General features: G+C 40.1%; 1 protein-coding gene across 3 annotated transcripts in view; it reads left to right on the top strand.

The window, feature by feature from the left end:
- The window catches only part of Dcr-1 (Endoribonuclease Dcr-1), a 63,466-nt gene that overhangs the window by 17,235 nt on the left and 30,282 nt on the right, over positions 1 to 15,949 (top strand). For all 3 annotated transcript variants that reach the window (XM_089731193.1, XM_089731191.1, XM_089731192.1), the window contains exons 13-20: positions 6,856 to 7,012; positions 7,205 to 7,310; positions 9,680 to 9,789; positions 10,343 to 10,457; positions 11,027 to 11,177; positions 11,702 to 11,818; positions 13,124 to 13,233; positions 14,666 to 14,844. In XM_089731193.1, the coding sequence (XP_089587319.1) occupies positions 6,856 to 7,012; positions 7,205 to 7,310; positions 9,680 to 9,789; positions 10,343 to 10,457; positions 11,027 to 11,177; positions 11,702 to 11,818; positions 13,124 to 13,233; positions 14,666 to 14,844 (1,045 nt within the window). The remainder of the gene's footprint in view (positions 1 to 6,855; positions 7,013 to 7,204; positions 7,311 to 9,679; positions 9,790 to 10,342; positions 10,458 to 11,026; positions 11,178 to 11,701; positions 11,819 to 13,123; positions 13,234 to 14,665; positions 14,845 to 15,949) is intronic.

The following is a 15,949-nucleotide window of genomic DNA, read 5'->3' as shown; positions in this document are numbered from 1 at the left end:
CGAATGGCGTCCTAGTGAGACAGTAGTTCTGACTTTTGATGGACAGCGGCTCCCTCGCTACGTTTATTGCTTCCATAACTCTATTGCCATAGAACCCTATAAATTTCCAGTGATACAGTGTTTTAACTGTTGTCGTTACGGCCATGTTAAAGAAGCGTGTAGATCAAATCCACGTTGTCATAAATGCGGCGGACCACATTCTAGCAATAGATGTTATAATAACGATGACTCACTGTCCTGCATTTTTTGTTCAGGCACACATTCCGCTTTAGATAAAAATTGTCCTGAGCAACAACGTCAACGCGAAATCAAAACACGTATGTCAGAAGAAGGAATATCTTTTCAGGAGGCTGCAAAAGGCATTGCCGCCTCTCAACGTCCATACTCAGAAGTTCTAAAACAAGCTAACGTTACAAGAGTGCCCACCCAAGATCCAATAAATCACATTGAGACTAATTCTTACAGAAAAACCGTTTTTTTAAAACCAAAACCTAGAGCCCCAATTCAAAGGGGTTATGATAAAAAAGCACATGAAAATATCATTCGAGAATTTAATATACCTACTCCTGAAAACGGTTGTGCTCTGCAGAGTTCTAAAACTATTTCCAACTCTACAGATGTCTCTAAAATATCAGATATCCTTGATCTACTACAACAAAGCCTAGTTACCTATGTATCCACCAATCAAAGTTTACCGTCCAACGTTGCCGAAAAACTATTCGAAATTACCCAACTTTTAATCAATCAAAACGGAAACCATTCTACAATGGAATATCAGGAGCATAGTTCATAAAAAAAATGAACTATGCTATCTGATTAATAAACACGAACCATCAATAGTCGCAATATCTGAAACATGGCTTAAGCCGTCAACGCCTTTTTATATTCCACAATACGCCACTTTAAGGCACGACCGCCCGGATGGATGGGACGGCGTGGCCCTATTATTCAGAAACTGCGTAAAATATATTCAAATCTCTTTACCGTCAATTGAGAATGTTTACATGCTAGCTGTCACTGTGTATTTCAAATCTAAAACTATTACATTACTTTCTATCTATATACCGCATCCTACTATTTCTATCATAACTGAACTTAGTAGTATAATTAACTCCCTTCCACCCCCAATTGTTATAGTCGGCGATTTTAATTGCCACAATACTCTGTGGGGTTCATACCGAAATGATAGACCAGGAGAAAAACTCTGTCAAATACTAGATGACGGTGATCTAGTTATTTTAAATGATGGCCGACCCACGCGTAAAACTTCTCCTCTTCAAAATCCTTCCGCGGTCGACTTGTCCATTTGTTCACCCTCTCTTGCACCACTTTTATCATGGGACATAGACCAACACACTTATTGTAGTGATCATGCCCCCATTAAAATTTCTTTCCCCTCTTTTGGAAAAACTATGAGCCCTCCTTCTCTTTTTAAATATCGATTGAATGCGGCCAATTGGAGTGGCTTCCGAACCTGTGTGGAAAATGAAATAAGTTTAAAAGAAAGCGTCACTAACGCCAATGCACTCGAATGTTATGAGAATTTTGTCGATGTTCTACATTCTGCTAGCTCAACCAACATTCCATTTAAAAATGTATCATCCAGAAAAATTCCCTCTCCTCCATGGTGGGATCAACAAAGTACGGAGGTAGTCAAAGCAAGAAAATATGCTGAATTAAATTTTAATAAAAATATGACATTAGAAAATTATATCTCATTCCGTAAAATTGAAGCCAAAAGTAAAAGACTGCTAAATAGGAAGAAACGCACGGGTTGGCAATCTTTTTGCCAAAACGTTTCACCATCTACGCATCCAACTGTAATGTGGAACATGATAAGAAGATACAAATCTAGCAAACTAGCCATCCCATCGCCTAAAACAAACTTAAATAGCTGGACCAAAGAATTTTGCAATAAGCTAGCCCCAGCTTATGTGCCTTGGTTTTCTGAACTCCCCATGTCCTATCATTTTACCCACTCTACTGATCTAGATGTTCCGTTTTCTATTGCAGAACTAAAAATGGTATTAGGCAATTTAAAAGATTCTACCCCAGGATTAGACGGTATCCCTTATTCCTTTGTAAAAGAATGCCCAGATAATGCTCTTTATCATCTCCTAACTATTATAAATTCATTTTTTGACACCGGTTCCATCCCGCCATCTTGGAAACACCAAATTATCCTCCCAGTCCTAAAACCTTCAAAAGACCCACTACTATCATCATCATATAGACCCATAGCCCTTTCCTCAACATTATGTAAAATCACAGAACATCTTCTGAAAAATAGATTGGACTGGTTTGTAGAGAGTCAAGGTATCCTCTCTCCCAGCCAATTAGGGTTTAGAAAAGGTAAAAGTGTTATGGACTGCCACGCGCTTCTAATATCTGACATCCAGATTGCATTTTCCAATAAACACTCGGTCATATCAGTTTTCTTAGATATAGAATCGGCCTACGACAACGTACTAATTTCGGTGCTCAGGAACAAACTGTTCAAGCTGAGCATTCCCTGTAAAGTAGTACAATTTATATGCAATTTACTGGTAGAACGTAAGATCAGCTTTCGTATAGATGGCCACTTATCTACAGAAAGAACTGTGTGGAAGGGACTCCCTCAGGGTTCAGTTATTAGTCCATTATTATTTAATATTTATACTTCGGATATAGGCTCCGCTCTCACAAATAACTGTGAAATTATTCAATACGCAGATGATATCTGCATCTATCGTGTTCACGAAAATATCAATGAGGGTTCACTTGATATAAATGCTTGTTTGGACTCTGTTGGCAACTGGTCATTGGACCACGGCTTTGACGTAGCTCCAATAAAGAGTCAAGTAGTATTATTTTCAAGAAAGCGTTCTCCCCCTAATATAAACATCGTATATCAAGGATATAGTATTCCACTAGTAACAGAGGCAAAATTTCTGGGTCTAATACTAGACGCCAAGCTTACGGGTTCGGCACACGTCGATAACACAGTAAAAAAATGTGAAAAAAACATCAATGTGCTACGCGCACTATCTGGTACATGGTGGGGTGCCCATCCCTATAGTCAAAAACTCCTTTATAATGCTCTAGTTCGCAGTATTATAGACTTCGGCTCAATTTTCCTGCAGACCTCAACTAAAAGTATTCTGTCTCGATTAGACTCAGTTCAGTTCAAAGCCTTAAGAATAGTGCTGGGTGCAATGAAATCCTCCCCAACTCGAGCCCTATAGGTCGAAAGTGCAGAGCCGCCCTTAAGCCTGAGACGACAGTATCTTTCAGATCGATATACTCTCCGTTTAGCTCAAATACACCCTAATGCTATTATATCAAAATTATCTGCTCTTCAAAATTGTATGACTTCAAACTTCTGGAATAGTAGGGAACAGCCCTGTCTCATTAAAAGTGTAAATTATATTGATAGCTTCCAATCTCCCTTAATTCAATCCGACACCCTCCCTATTTTCAAAATATCATTTAAGGCCCTCTGCCATTCCCCCACAGTTTATCTAAACATAGGTTTAGAAAAAAATACAAAAAACGCCAACTTAAAATTTTTAAACATGGTAGAAGAAAAATGGCCACGGTGGAATTTATTTTTCACCGATGCCTCGAAATTAGTTTCAAATGGTAACACTGGTGCTGCCTTCTATCACCCAAACGCAAATCATTACAAATTGCACAAACTACCCCCAGAAACCTCAGTATTCACGGGCGAGTGTATTGCATTGATAAGTTGTCTAAAGTTCATCATGCAGCACTCAATTAACTACTCCGCGATATTATGTGATTGTTCTAGTGCTATTCAAGCCATTTCAAAGAATCCGATAAAGAATTGTTTAGAAAATCCGCTAGTTTGTATAATCAAAAACCTGTTGTTCACCTGTCATCAAAACAACATTAAAGTTGAAATAGTTTGGATCCCTTCACATACAGGAATTCTTGGGAATGAAACTGTGGATCAAATGGCTAAAGAAGCAACACATAGTGGTGATTGTGAGTACTACGCGAATGTAAGTCGTGATCTTATTCATAATATTAAACTTAATCTCGTATCAGACTGGCAAAAGCAATGGGAAACCTACAAATATCAATATTCTAAAATAAATCCTAGTGTCTTTATCAAACCTTGGTTTTATAAGTTCAAAAAATTCAACAAGCAAATAACTAGTGTACTTATCAGGCTTCGATTGGGTCACTTTTGCTCACCACAATTTTTATTTAAGCTAAAAATTAAACCTTCTCCTATGTGTAGTTGCGGTAAATCTATCGGTACTTTAGATCATATATTTCTGGAATGCGCTCTTAATGTTGAATGCCCACCACTATATTGTTTACTAACTAACACTAACATCCCGTTCCCAGTTAATATGAACTATCTCTTAACATTCCCTAATCCTAAAGTTGTAAATGCATTAGCTTATTTTATTTCCTGCAATAACATTAAACTGTAAAAATATTTACAAATTTTTCTCCAGTTCTCATTCATCTCATCTGCTACAATCTATATCTATCTATATCATTGATATCCTATCTACCTGACATTGGCAGAGTAATTCGTAAAAGAAGAGACTCGAGCCATAAAAAAAAAAAAAAACTGTTTATCCGAGTCTATAGATACCACAACGTCAATTCTGTGACCTGTCTCGAGATATTAGGTCGAATTTTATGTTTTATTACATACTAGCGACCCGCCTTCGCTTCGCTTCGGAAGCTGTAATTTATTATTGATTTCTGCACTATTTAATGGATGTTATTATACATGTAAAACTTTCTCTTCAATCACTCGTATCTATTAAAAAACGGCTTCAAAATCCGTTGCATAGATTTAAAGATTTAAGCATACATAGGGATATAGGGACAGCAATGCCAGAATCACGGCGAAGTCGAAGTTAATCTCACGTCATGTGATAACGTTTTCTACTTGCTAGATCTCTTACGCACACTATAACACACTACACAGTGTGCTTAGTGCGAAAGGACAATGCCCATTTTCTTGGGGCGTTTGGGCCCCTAAAATAAGTTGTCGGGTCATGATGGTTTTAACTTAATTTGATAGACAAAGAAATATCGTTTCATATTCAGAAAATGATTTTTATATTCTCACCCAGGCTTAAGAGAAATCTGTTTTTTTCTGCAGCTAAAATTAAGTTGTTAATTGTTTTCTTCGAAATCAATAATCGCTCTCATCATTATTTACAGTATTAAATAAGATAATGGTGGTTAATGTTGCTAGAAATAAGCCCTTACGTACATTTTATTATTATTATATTATATCCTCATAATAATAATAAAATGAAATGAAAATCCGGAAGCCGGCAACGATATTGTTGTTGTTGTTTTTAAATTCGTCAATAAGCAGGCAAAGAGCGTAGCCTATACGCACATTGAGTGAGCGTGAATTTCCGCAGACCTTTTATATCTTGAAAAAAAAAAACAGTCACTGCTATGTTAGCCACAGTTTTATTCCAATGCCTCAATAATCGTGAACAACGATTATTGACGTTTAATACACAAAACAACACCCAATTTATATATTATACATCACAATAAAGTATTAAAAAAACATTAAAATAAAACTTCAAGTGACGCTTCACTCGGGTTGCTGCCAAAATTCTCTGATCATATATAATAAGAACAGAGTAATGGTAGGCCATTGAGATTTTTACTAATGGAATCAATAATATCTAAAAATATTCAATAGTTCATGGTTTTAAATAATAATTATTATTACAATATATAAATATTGAATTGAACAAAAATAAACTAAAAAGTCTGTGAATTATAACCATTAGCTATTTTTTTTTATTTGTTGTTCAAATCACAGACAACTCTATCGTTTGGCAGCTTAAAGGTTTACTATAAGGCTTTATGGGCTAAGCCCTTTGTCTATTGGCGAATTTAAAAACTATGGCACTCAGTTTTGGGATGTTATCAAATAAGTAATTTATTGTTTTTGTAAAACAATGCCAAGTTGAAAGAAATGTTGGCACATAAACTAAACAACGTGAAAAAATAAGGCATAGTTTTTCAAGTACAAATAGTTTTGACATAAAGTTGGCCCACTTTTGGGCACTGTCCTTTTTAACCTTCTCGATAGCGTAAAAGTTAACTCTTAATTTGTATGGAGTTGGAACGTTTGCCTACATTTGCCGCTAGGGACGCTGTTCCAACTGCATACAAATTTAAGTTAACTTTTACGCGGTTGAGAACGTTACAAAACTCGCACTAAGCACAGTACACAGTAATCTTCACTGTTCGCTTGGAATTAGTACAGCTTTTCTCGCTTTGCACTCTTCAACTCCTGCGTTGTCGCGCTCACTTGTGTGTCACATATGTATGCCCAACGCTACGTCCAATGCTATGCCCAACGCTACGGTTCGGAGCGTTGGCAAACTTTCGTGCCGTAAGGTCTCTAGTAATGTGTCAATCGTTCTCTGAAAGTTCGTATGTTCATGAACTAGATGGCGTTACTGATTCATGTCTAGTAGCGCTATTGGCCAAAAGATGGCTCTAGCAGTCAAAAGGTTCAAAGCTAATAAAAGTGTATTAAAAAGAGACAGATACATAAATTCATAAGATTTAACGTGGGAGAAAATGAGATAGGAAGGAAGCATTATACAGTGTTTTGTAATGAAAGGAGCGTTTTATTTGGTATTAGCATCAACAGTTTGATGTTTTTAATTGAACTTCAACTAAGTTTACTCTATTCAAATAGATGAAGAAGTTTTTTTGTTATTATTTTTTATTTATTTTAACATCATAATTTATCACGTTAGTATTATTGGAACGATACTTGTTACCATTTTATTCAAAATTCATTTATCGGGGATAATATAATTAAGTGTTAATTTTTGTTATCAGGTACTGTGGAAAGCTTCCCTCCGACACGTTTACTAGGTTGGCTCCTCAGTGCTGGACGGACAAGGTTCGACTCCCTGGTCGGGACGGTGTCGAACGGGACGCATACATCTGCACGTTGAGGCTGCCACTGAACTGTCCTGTTAAATATAATATTGTCGTAAGTATACTTATTCGATTCATTATCATTAGCTTGGTAGAGACAGGGTCCCTACCTGACCTGCTATTTTAAGTTTATCCGCAAAAAAAGGCAGCAAAAGGCACATGTAACACTTGAGCGAATCCCAGCTGCATTGATCGAGTTGGTGATATACTGAAGGTTGTCCAGTAACCGTCTCCCGGTCTACCGCAGGGTCACCCGATGCCGAGTCGAGTGCTGGCGCGGCGCATGGTGGCGCTGCAGGCATGCAGGATACTGCACAGGTCGGGGGAGCTGGACGACCAGCTGCAGCCCATAGGTGAGCTTCTAATCCTAAACGATAACGTAAACGTAACGACGTAACGAACGTAACGTTCTCGATAGCGTAAAAGTAAGCTCATATTTGTATGGAAAGGTATCGTTGGCCTACGTTTGCCGTTAGGGGCGCTGTTCCAACTGCATAAAAATTGAGGTTAACTTTTACGCTATCGAGAACGTTAAAAAACGTGCACTAATGCGGAATTTACATTACGAAATTAGTGTCATGCATGTTGAACTCAGTTTTAGGAAAGTAGTTTCGATATATGCGAAAGTTATTTCGTAAAAAAATTAGTGTCGCGATATCGCAGTAACCATGCCGCCATCAGCATCAAAGCTATATTCAATGTAGCTAAAGAAATGCTTATATATAAAATTAAAAAAAGACGTTGATAGATTCGAAGACGGTTAACAAGAAGGCATCCTGAGATCTATAAAAACTATTTTCGAATGAGTGGAGATAATTTTAATTTTTTACTGTAGGTGTTTCTGGTCCCAGAGACACTCTTGTCGCTGATATGAAAGCGCAGTTGCTTTCGCGACACCAGTTCACGTAGCGTCTACACTATGAAATTAGTTGCATGACACTAATGTCACCAAAAAATCGCGCAGGGCACGAAAATTATTTGCATTCGTAAAATTAATGCGTGCATTACGAAAATGTTAAATTACACGTGAATTCGCCCTAAGCGCACTGGTCACAAGCTATTTTACACCAGTGAGCCCGTTCTTGGGCTTTCCTCATCCACTTCCTGCGGCCATTTTTCGCAAGTCATCGGTCCGCCTGGCCGGTTGTTGGTCTAATGTATTTTAGATATATACAATCAAGCCCCAAACTGGGATTCCATGTGCTGTGGCAATCTACGCTACCGCTATACGTAATGTAATCGAATATATACAGACAACGAGATCTGTGTGCTTAGTGCGAGTTTTTAACGTTCTCGATAGCGTAAAAGTTAAGTCTTCATTGGTATGAAGTTGGATCGTTTGCCTACGTTTGCCGCTAGGGGCAAAGTGATTGTATGTTCGAACTGCATACAAAGGACAATGCCCAAAAGTGGGCCAACTTTATGTCAAAACTATGCCTTATTTTTTCACGTTGCGTAGTTTATGTATCAACATTTCTTTCAACCTGGCTTGTTTTACAAAAAAATAAATTATTTATTTGATAACATCCCAAAACTGAGTGCCATAGTTTTTAAATTCGTCAATAGGCAAAGGGCTTAGCCCATAAAGCCTTATAGTAAACCTTTAAGCTGCCAAACGATAGAGTTGTCTGTTACTTGAAAAACAAAAAAAAAATAGCTAATGGTTATAATTCAGTTTATTTTTGTTCAATTCAATATTTATATATTGTAATAATAATTATTACTTAAAACCATGAATTATTTAATATTTGTAGATATTATTGATTCCATTAGTAAAAATCTCAATGGCCTATCATTACTCTATTCTTATTATATATGTTGGAGTATTTCCACTTTCGGGTAGCGACATGGTAAGCGGGCGGTCTTCGTAAGTCAATAAAACTAGAAATGAACTCAGAGTGTATATCACGCAGGAGCGTTCCGTCCGACACGGCGACTCGCTCGCTTCTGAGCTCGAGAGGCAACAACGGAGCGTTTTTATAGCAATGTATCGTGGTGGGACGATGTTGTTTACGATTCTTATCTTGCACGTGTTGTTTTCGATGAATGCTTGCACCTGTTGTTTGTCGTCCCATCTTTATTAGTCATGAACTAATGGTTTATAAAAACACGCGCCGACATATATGATCAGAGAGTTTTGGCAGCAACCCGAGTGAAGCGTCACTTGTAGTTTTATTTTAATGTTTTTTTAACGTCAATAATTGCTACGCTCTTTGCCTGCTTATTGGCAAATTTAAAAACAACAACAACAACAATATCGTTGCCGGTTTCCGGATTTTCATTTCATTTTATTATTATTATGAGGATATAATAATAAAAAAATGTACGTAAGGGCTTATTTCTAGCAACATTAACCACAATTAACTTATTTAATACTGTAAATAATGATGAGAGCGATTATTGATTTCGAAGAAACCAATTAACAACTTAATTTTAGCTGCAGAAAAAAACAGATTTCTCTTAAGCCTGGGTGAAAATATAAAAATCGTTTTCTGAATATGAAATGATATTTCTTTGTCTATCCAATTAAGTTAAAACCATCATGACCCGACAACTGTTTTTAGGGGCCCAAACGCCCTAAGAAAATGGGCATTGTCCTTTCAGTTAACTTTTACGCTATCGGAACGTTAAAAATTTGCACTAACCACACAGATCTCGTTGTCTGTATGTATATTTTGGTTATATATATATTCTGGTTTATATATTTTGGTTTTGTGTCCAGGAAAAGAGAATTTCAAAGCAGCCGAACTCGATTCCCGCGACAGTTCGGAGGAGGGCGCCGAGCTGGCGCGGCCCGGCACCACCAAGCGCCGCCAGTACTACTACAAACGGGTCCGTTGTACATTGACGACATCGCCGACCTGGAACGATGCACTAGTCTAAAATACTTCTGTCTGTTTTCTGTCTTCTTCTGTTCCACGGTGAAGGAATGACCTCGTGTTATAAAAATGAAACCGCAAAATTATAATTTGCGTAATTACTGGACTTCTCGTGAGTCCGCGCGGCTAGGTACCAACACCCTGCCTATTGCTGCCGTGAAGCAGTAATGCGTTTCGGTTTGAAGTATCAAGGTCAAATGTTTAATCCTTAAATGGCTCTCCTGTGAAGTTGCAAAATTTCGCATAAACCAATTAGCCTTTCATATCTCGATATAATGTAGGCCGGTTATTCGTCAGACACTTGAGTCTTCAATCTCGCTCCTTGAGGTGGCTCACGTGTCTAAACATATAAGAAAAAACGTGTGAGATATGTTTTTCCTTACGTACGACCGTATTGCGACTTTTGAATGGTTCATTGAAGTCTCGGTCAATACCCGACTAAAAAGTCCGGTAGCCGATGGCCGTAATTAATTTTAATAAAAACTTTGGTATTTTTGGTTTGCCAGACGGCGTCCGCGTTCACGGACTGTCAGCCGATAGAGGACAGCAGCGACACGGAAGTGGACCCGCCCGACGGCGTGCCCAGGACGATGCCGACGCCCAGGCCGGAGCCAAAGCCAGGTCTGCGGTTTTTTTTCTCCTCCCTAAGCTGATAGCCTTGCGAGGTTATGTCAGCGTAACCTTAACATATAGGTGAGCTCACAGGGCTCTAACCTGAGTTGTTGCTAGCACTGGCCCTAGCAAGAGCAGTGCTTCGCAGAATCTACCATCAGATCGGAAACGCGACCCGCTGAGAAGATCCGGCGAGAAACTCAGTGGGCTGTGTCTGTGGGTTAGTTTACTCGTCGAGCCCTTCGTCGCAAGCGATGGGTAAGCGCGGACTCACAAGAGGTCCTACCACCAGTAATTACGCAAATTAAAATTTTTGCGGGTTTGATTTTTATTACATGGTGTTGTTCCTTCACCGTGAAAGTCAATCGTGAACATTTGCTGAGTACGTAATTCATTAGAAAAATTGGTACCCGCCTGCGGGATTCGAACATCGGTGCATCGTTCAACATGAATGCACCGGACGTCTTAACCCTTAGGCCACGACGACTTCTAAAATCCTGCAGTCAGGTTCAGTTTAATCGTTCATAAAGTAGTCCACGGCTGGTTAACGTTTCAATGACTCGGCGCGGATCGTTCAGGCGAGAAGAGGAACGTGCTGTACCTGTTGTCGAGCGAGCTGCGCTGCGCCCTGCCGGAGCGGTACAACACGCGCGGCCGCCGCCTGCACGCGCCGCAGCACGCGCACCACGCGCTCGCGCTGCTGCTCGCACGGACCGACACGGACTTGCAGTAAGTTCACTCACTCCCATACTGAAGCAATCACTCACTCATTCCCTTAATCATTCAATCACTCACATACTGAAACAATCACTCACTCATTCGTTCACTTGCTCGCTCATCCAGTCAATTACTCACTCACTCACATACTTGCTGAATCAATCATTCACTCATTAGCTTAACCATTTGACTCACTCACATACTGAAGTAATCACTCACTCATTCGTTCACTTGCTCGCTCATTCAGTCACTTATTCACGCACTCAGTCACTTACACACTGAATCAATCATTTACTCACTCGCTTAATCACTCACTTTCACATACTTACTGAATCAATCGCTCACTAACTTGTTCACTTGCTCACAATCTCACTCACTAACCAACTCACATACTTAGTGAAGCAATCATTCACTCACCACATACTTAGTGAATCAATCACTCACTCGTTCACCGATTTATTAATTCACTCACTCTATCTCTGACTAGCTCACTGTACACTTTAGAATGAAGTAGGCACTGACAGCTGTCGGCTCAGCTTGCAGGTGCCGGCGTTCCCGGTGTACACGCGCTCGGGCGAGGTCCGCGTGAGTCTGCAGCACGCGCCCGACGCCGACGTGAGGATCTCGCCGCGCAGAGGACGCCTCGTGCGCAGGTACACTACACACGGACTATGTTAGTCCACCGCAGGGATTCCAAAAGTGGTCCCAGGCTTAGCGAAAACTGATTTTGGGACTCGATGAGGTCTAAAATCGACCCCCATTAATTAACACAAGCTCTTATTTGTGAAGTTTCAAGATACTGTACGAGGTGCGGTACGTACATACTTGTACGCACATGTACTTGTTGTGAAAATTACTAATATTTTCATAAGAAGTATTATTGTTGGATGTATAGTTACTATTCATTTCTATGTACTATTATTTTCTGAATTTTATGTCTTTTTATTATGTCTGTATATTTTTATCAATTTTAAGTTTTTTGGAATCAATAGGGAAAAAAAATAGAGATGGGATTTTTTAAGTTTTTTTGCTATGAAGGTCTGCGGTATCAGTTCATTTTGGAAAAGGGGGTCTCTTGCCTAGAAAGGTGGGTGGGTTCATTTACGTTGTAGATGTCTATGGGTTACAGTAACCACTTAGGTAGGCTAGACTTTCGGTAGGCAGCGGCTTGGCTCTTCCCCTGGCATAGCTGAAGTCCATGGGCAACGGTAACCACTCACCATCAGGTGGGCCGTGTGCTCGTCTGCCTACAAGGGCAATAAATAAAATAAACTTAACACCGGGTAGGCCATGAGCTCGTCTAATTTAAGCAATAAAATAAAAATAAAGATCTCAAGCTTAGAGTCGGGTGGGAACCTCTACGCTCCGATAGCCACTGAGCTACAGAGCCAGTGCGGCGTTGGTTCACCGGTGCTCAAGACGCTTTTTTTTTATTGCTTGGTTGTGTGGACGCGCTCACAGCTCACCTGGTGTTAAGTGGTTACTGGACCGCATAGACATCCACGCCGTAAATGCGTCACCCACCTTGAGATATAAGTTCTAAGGTCTCAAGTATAGTTACAACGCTACGTCCTATGCTATGCCGGAGCGTTCGCAAACTTTCGTGCTGTAAGGTCTCTGTCTAAGTAATGCGTCAATCGTTCTCTGAACGTTCGTATGTTGGTGAACTAGATGGCGTTACTTGTTTATGTCTAGTAGCGCTATTCGCCAAGAGATGGCTCTAACAGTCATAAGGTATTAATACATAATCTATCACATTAGTGTTATTGGAACGACTGTTATTATCATTTTAGTTCAAATTTATTTATTGGGGAAATAATAATTAAAGTATGAATTCGCCCGCCCTTCAAGCCGAAACGCATTACTGCTTCACGGCAAAAATAGGCAGGGTGGTGGTACCTACTGGCGCGGACTCACATGAGGTCCTACCAGCAGTAAGAAACGCTTGTGGCGGACAGGTTCATGCGGTTCGTGTTCTCGGAGGTGCTGCGCGTCCGGCGGCGCGGCATGAGGCTGCAGAGCGAGGGCTCCACGCACAACAACTACTACGTGGTGCCGACGATAAAGAGTGAGTGGCACACGCGACGCTAGCGCCGCCCCGCGGCTGAAATACGTACAGTTTCAACTTCTGTAGTAGTACTGGTACCGAGGCACAGATGGCGCGCGACGCGACTCGAGAGATTACGGCTTCTTCTTCATATTATAATTATATCGGCGCAACTTCACTATCTATATATTTATGTATGTATAAATAAAATTAGAGTGTCTGTTTCTAATATTGAGATAACCGCAGTGGGCGGTAGGCAGCGGCTTGGCTCTGCTCCTGGCATTGCTGAAGTCCATGGGCGACGGTAACCAGTTACCATCAGGTGGGCCGGACGCCCGTCTCCCTACAAAGGCAATGAAAAAAAAACCGCTTTTTACTACATGCATATGAGTATATATACGGTATATACACCAAAATAACATTTTTTACGATTTTTGTTTGTCTGTCTATTTGTTTGTTCCGGCTAATCTCTGAAACGGCTAGACCGATTTTGATGAGACTTTCACTAATAAGTAGCTGATGATATAAGGAGTAACTTAGGCTACTTTTTTTAGACTAGCTTCGCCCAGCGGCGTCACTCGCAGTTATTATCGTACCGCGCGCAACATGGCGGAACTCCCCTATCAATAATAAAATTTAATGTTTCCGAAGCGAAGCGAGGGCTGGTCGCTAGCTTAAACTAAAAATAGTTAAACTGTTTAAGACGGTATTGAAAAGAATTCATGACTAAGCTACCCCTCACTTTCTACTATAAATACGAATGACTATTGTCGCACAAAACTCATCTCGTATCCTCCCGATCCACTAACGGTGCTTTGAGGTACCTCAAGCACCGGTCACCGTACTCGTCGAACCCGTCGCTTGCGACGAAGTGCTCGACGAGTAAACTAACCCACAGACACAGACCACTGAGTTTCTCGCCGGATCTTCTCAGTGGGTCGCGTTTCCGATCCGGTGGTAGATTCTGCGAAGCACTTGTTAGCAACGTCGTCAGGTTTGAGCCCCGTGAGGGAGCTCACCTACTAGTTAACGTTACGGTGATATGGTCTCTCTAGATCATCAGCTAGGTAGGAAAAAAAAAGCACAAAACATTCCGGCTCGATCAGCCGAACCAAGCGGACCTATCAGATGGCTCGATACAATAATTTTACAATATTTCGCTCTTAATGTTCTGACCAGTATCGACAGGATAAAATAAGATGTATGTAATTGTTAGTTCTATTTAAAAGTCTTTTTTTTTTTGCTTTTAATCTACACGTATTATTAAGAAGGGAATGCTTGGGATTTTGATGAACAGTGACGTCATTATTCAATTCAGCGTGCTCTCTGTTCGTGCTGCGGTCTGTTCTGGCGGCTCGAAGACTATTAGAATTCTTGAAGATGCTTCTCTTTTGTAAGCGAAGGAAGCTGCCGGCAATAGCTTTTAGATATACATCGAAACTTTTAATTACAGCTGTAAAGGAGGACGGTACTCCGAAAATCGATATCGACTGGGCGTTCTTGGAGCTGATATATAAACATACCGAGGAGAAGAAGAGCAGCGAGGTGGAGAAACCGATGCTGTGGAGGAACGAAGACGAGGGGGAGGAGGGAGATGAGGGGGAGCAGGGGGGTGACGTCAGCGGCAAGCAGGTACGATGTTGGATTGCTTTGTGATTTAATACACAGTTTTAAGGTTCGAATAACCGCATAAATAATAGAGCTGAGATTTCCACCGCATGTCTCAATGGTGGGGGGCGGCTCAGGGTAGCTTCTAAAAACACTTGGATGGACTGCGTGAAAGAGAGGATATGTATGAGAAGTTCTTCTTTTTTTATTGCCCTATAGGCAGACGAGTACACGGCCCATTTGATGGTGAGTGGTTACCGTCGCTCATGGACGTCTGTAATGCCACAAGCAGAACCAAACCGCTACCTACCTTTTTTTTTAAAAAAAGTGAGTACAGAGATGACGTTCGGTGGGCCAGAATGGAAGGGGTTGTTTTTCGGACACCCCACGTAGAAGGGGGGGATTTGAGTAAGAAGAAGACTCAAGGTTTATAGCGGCATGCAACATCATTCACTATATTTATTGCTCATCGATTTTTTTGTCATTTGAGACGAGCAATGTATACAAATGTGTGAGTATTGTAGAGAGAGAGAGTAGTCTTTTATTGTACACAAAATGAATAAGCAATTTCAAACATTAAATACAAAATACAGTTGGCAGTCTTATCGCTAAAAACGATCTCTTCCAGACAACCATCAGGTAGACAAGAATCATTTGGAAATGTCTTTCACGTGTTGTACCTATCGATTGAAACGTATATATGTATATATATATATATATATATACACACACGCACACATACATACATTATTAAATTATTATACACATATGGATGAATGAAAATTATACACAAATATGAACAATATAATAATTATTATAATTTTGCTTCCTTACACATAAATAAGAATAAGCAATTTACAAAACCTACTTAAAATACCTAAGAAATATAAATAAAATTTAAGTATGATATATATCAATTTCAAAATTTTACCCAAACACAAATTAGACTGGTTGACAGCTAAATGGTCAAATAATGCACCTTAATCAGGCGTTTGAACGAATTTAATGTTTCAGCATGTATTGACCATTACCAGCATCGTCACGGTGGTAGGACCTCTTGTGAGTCCGCACGGGTAGGTACCACCGCCCCGCCTATTTCTGCCGTGAAGCAGTAATGCGTTTCGGTTTG

The sequence above is a fragment of the Bombyx mandarina genome, chromosome 11 (genome assembly GCF_030267445.1).
Source record: "Bombyx mandarina strain Sakado chromosome 11, ASM3026744v2".
Lineage (NCBI taxonomy): Eukaryota > Metazoa > Arthropoda > Insecta > Lepidoptera > Bombycidae > Bombyx > Bombyx mandarina.
This window is presented reverse-complemented; position numbering and strand designations above follow the sequence as displayed.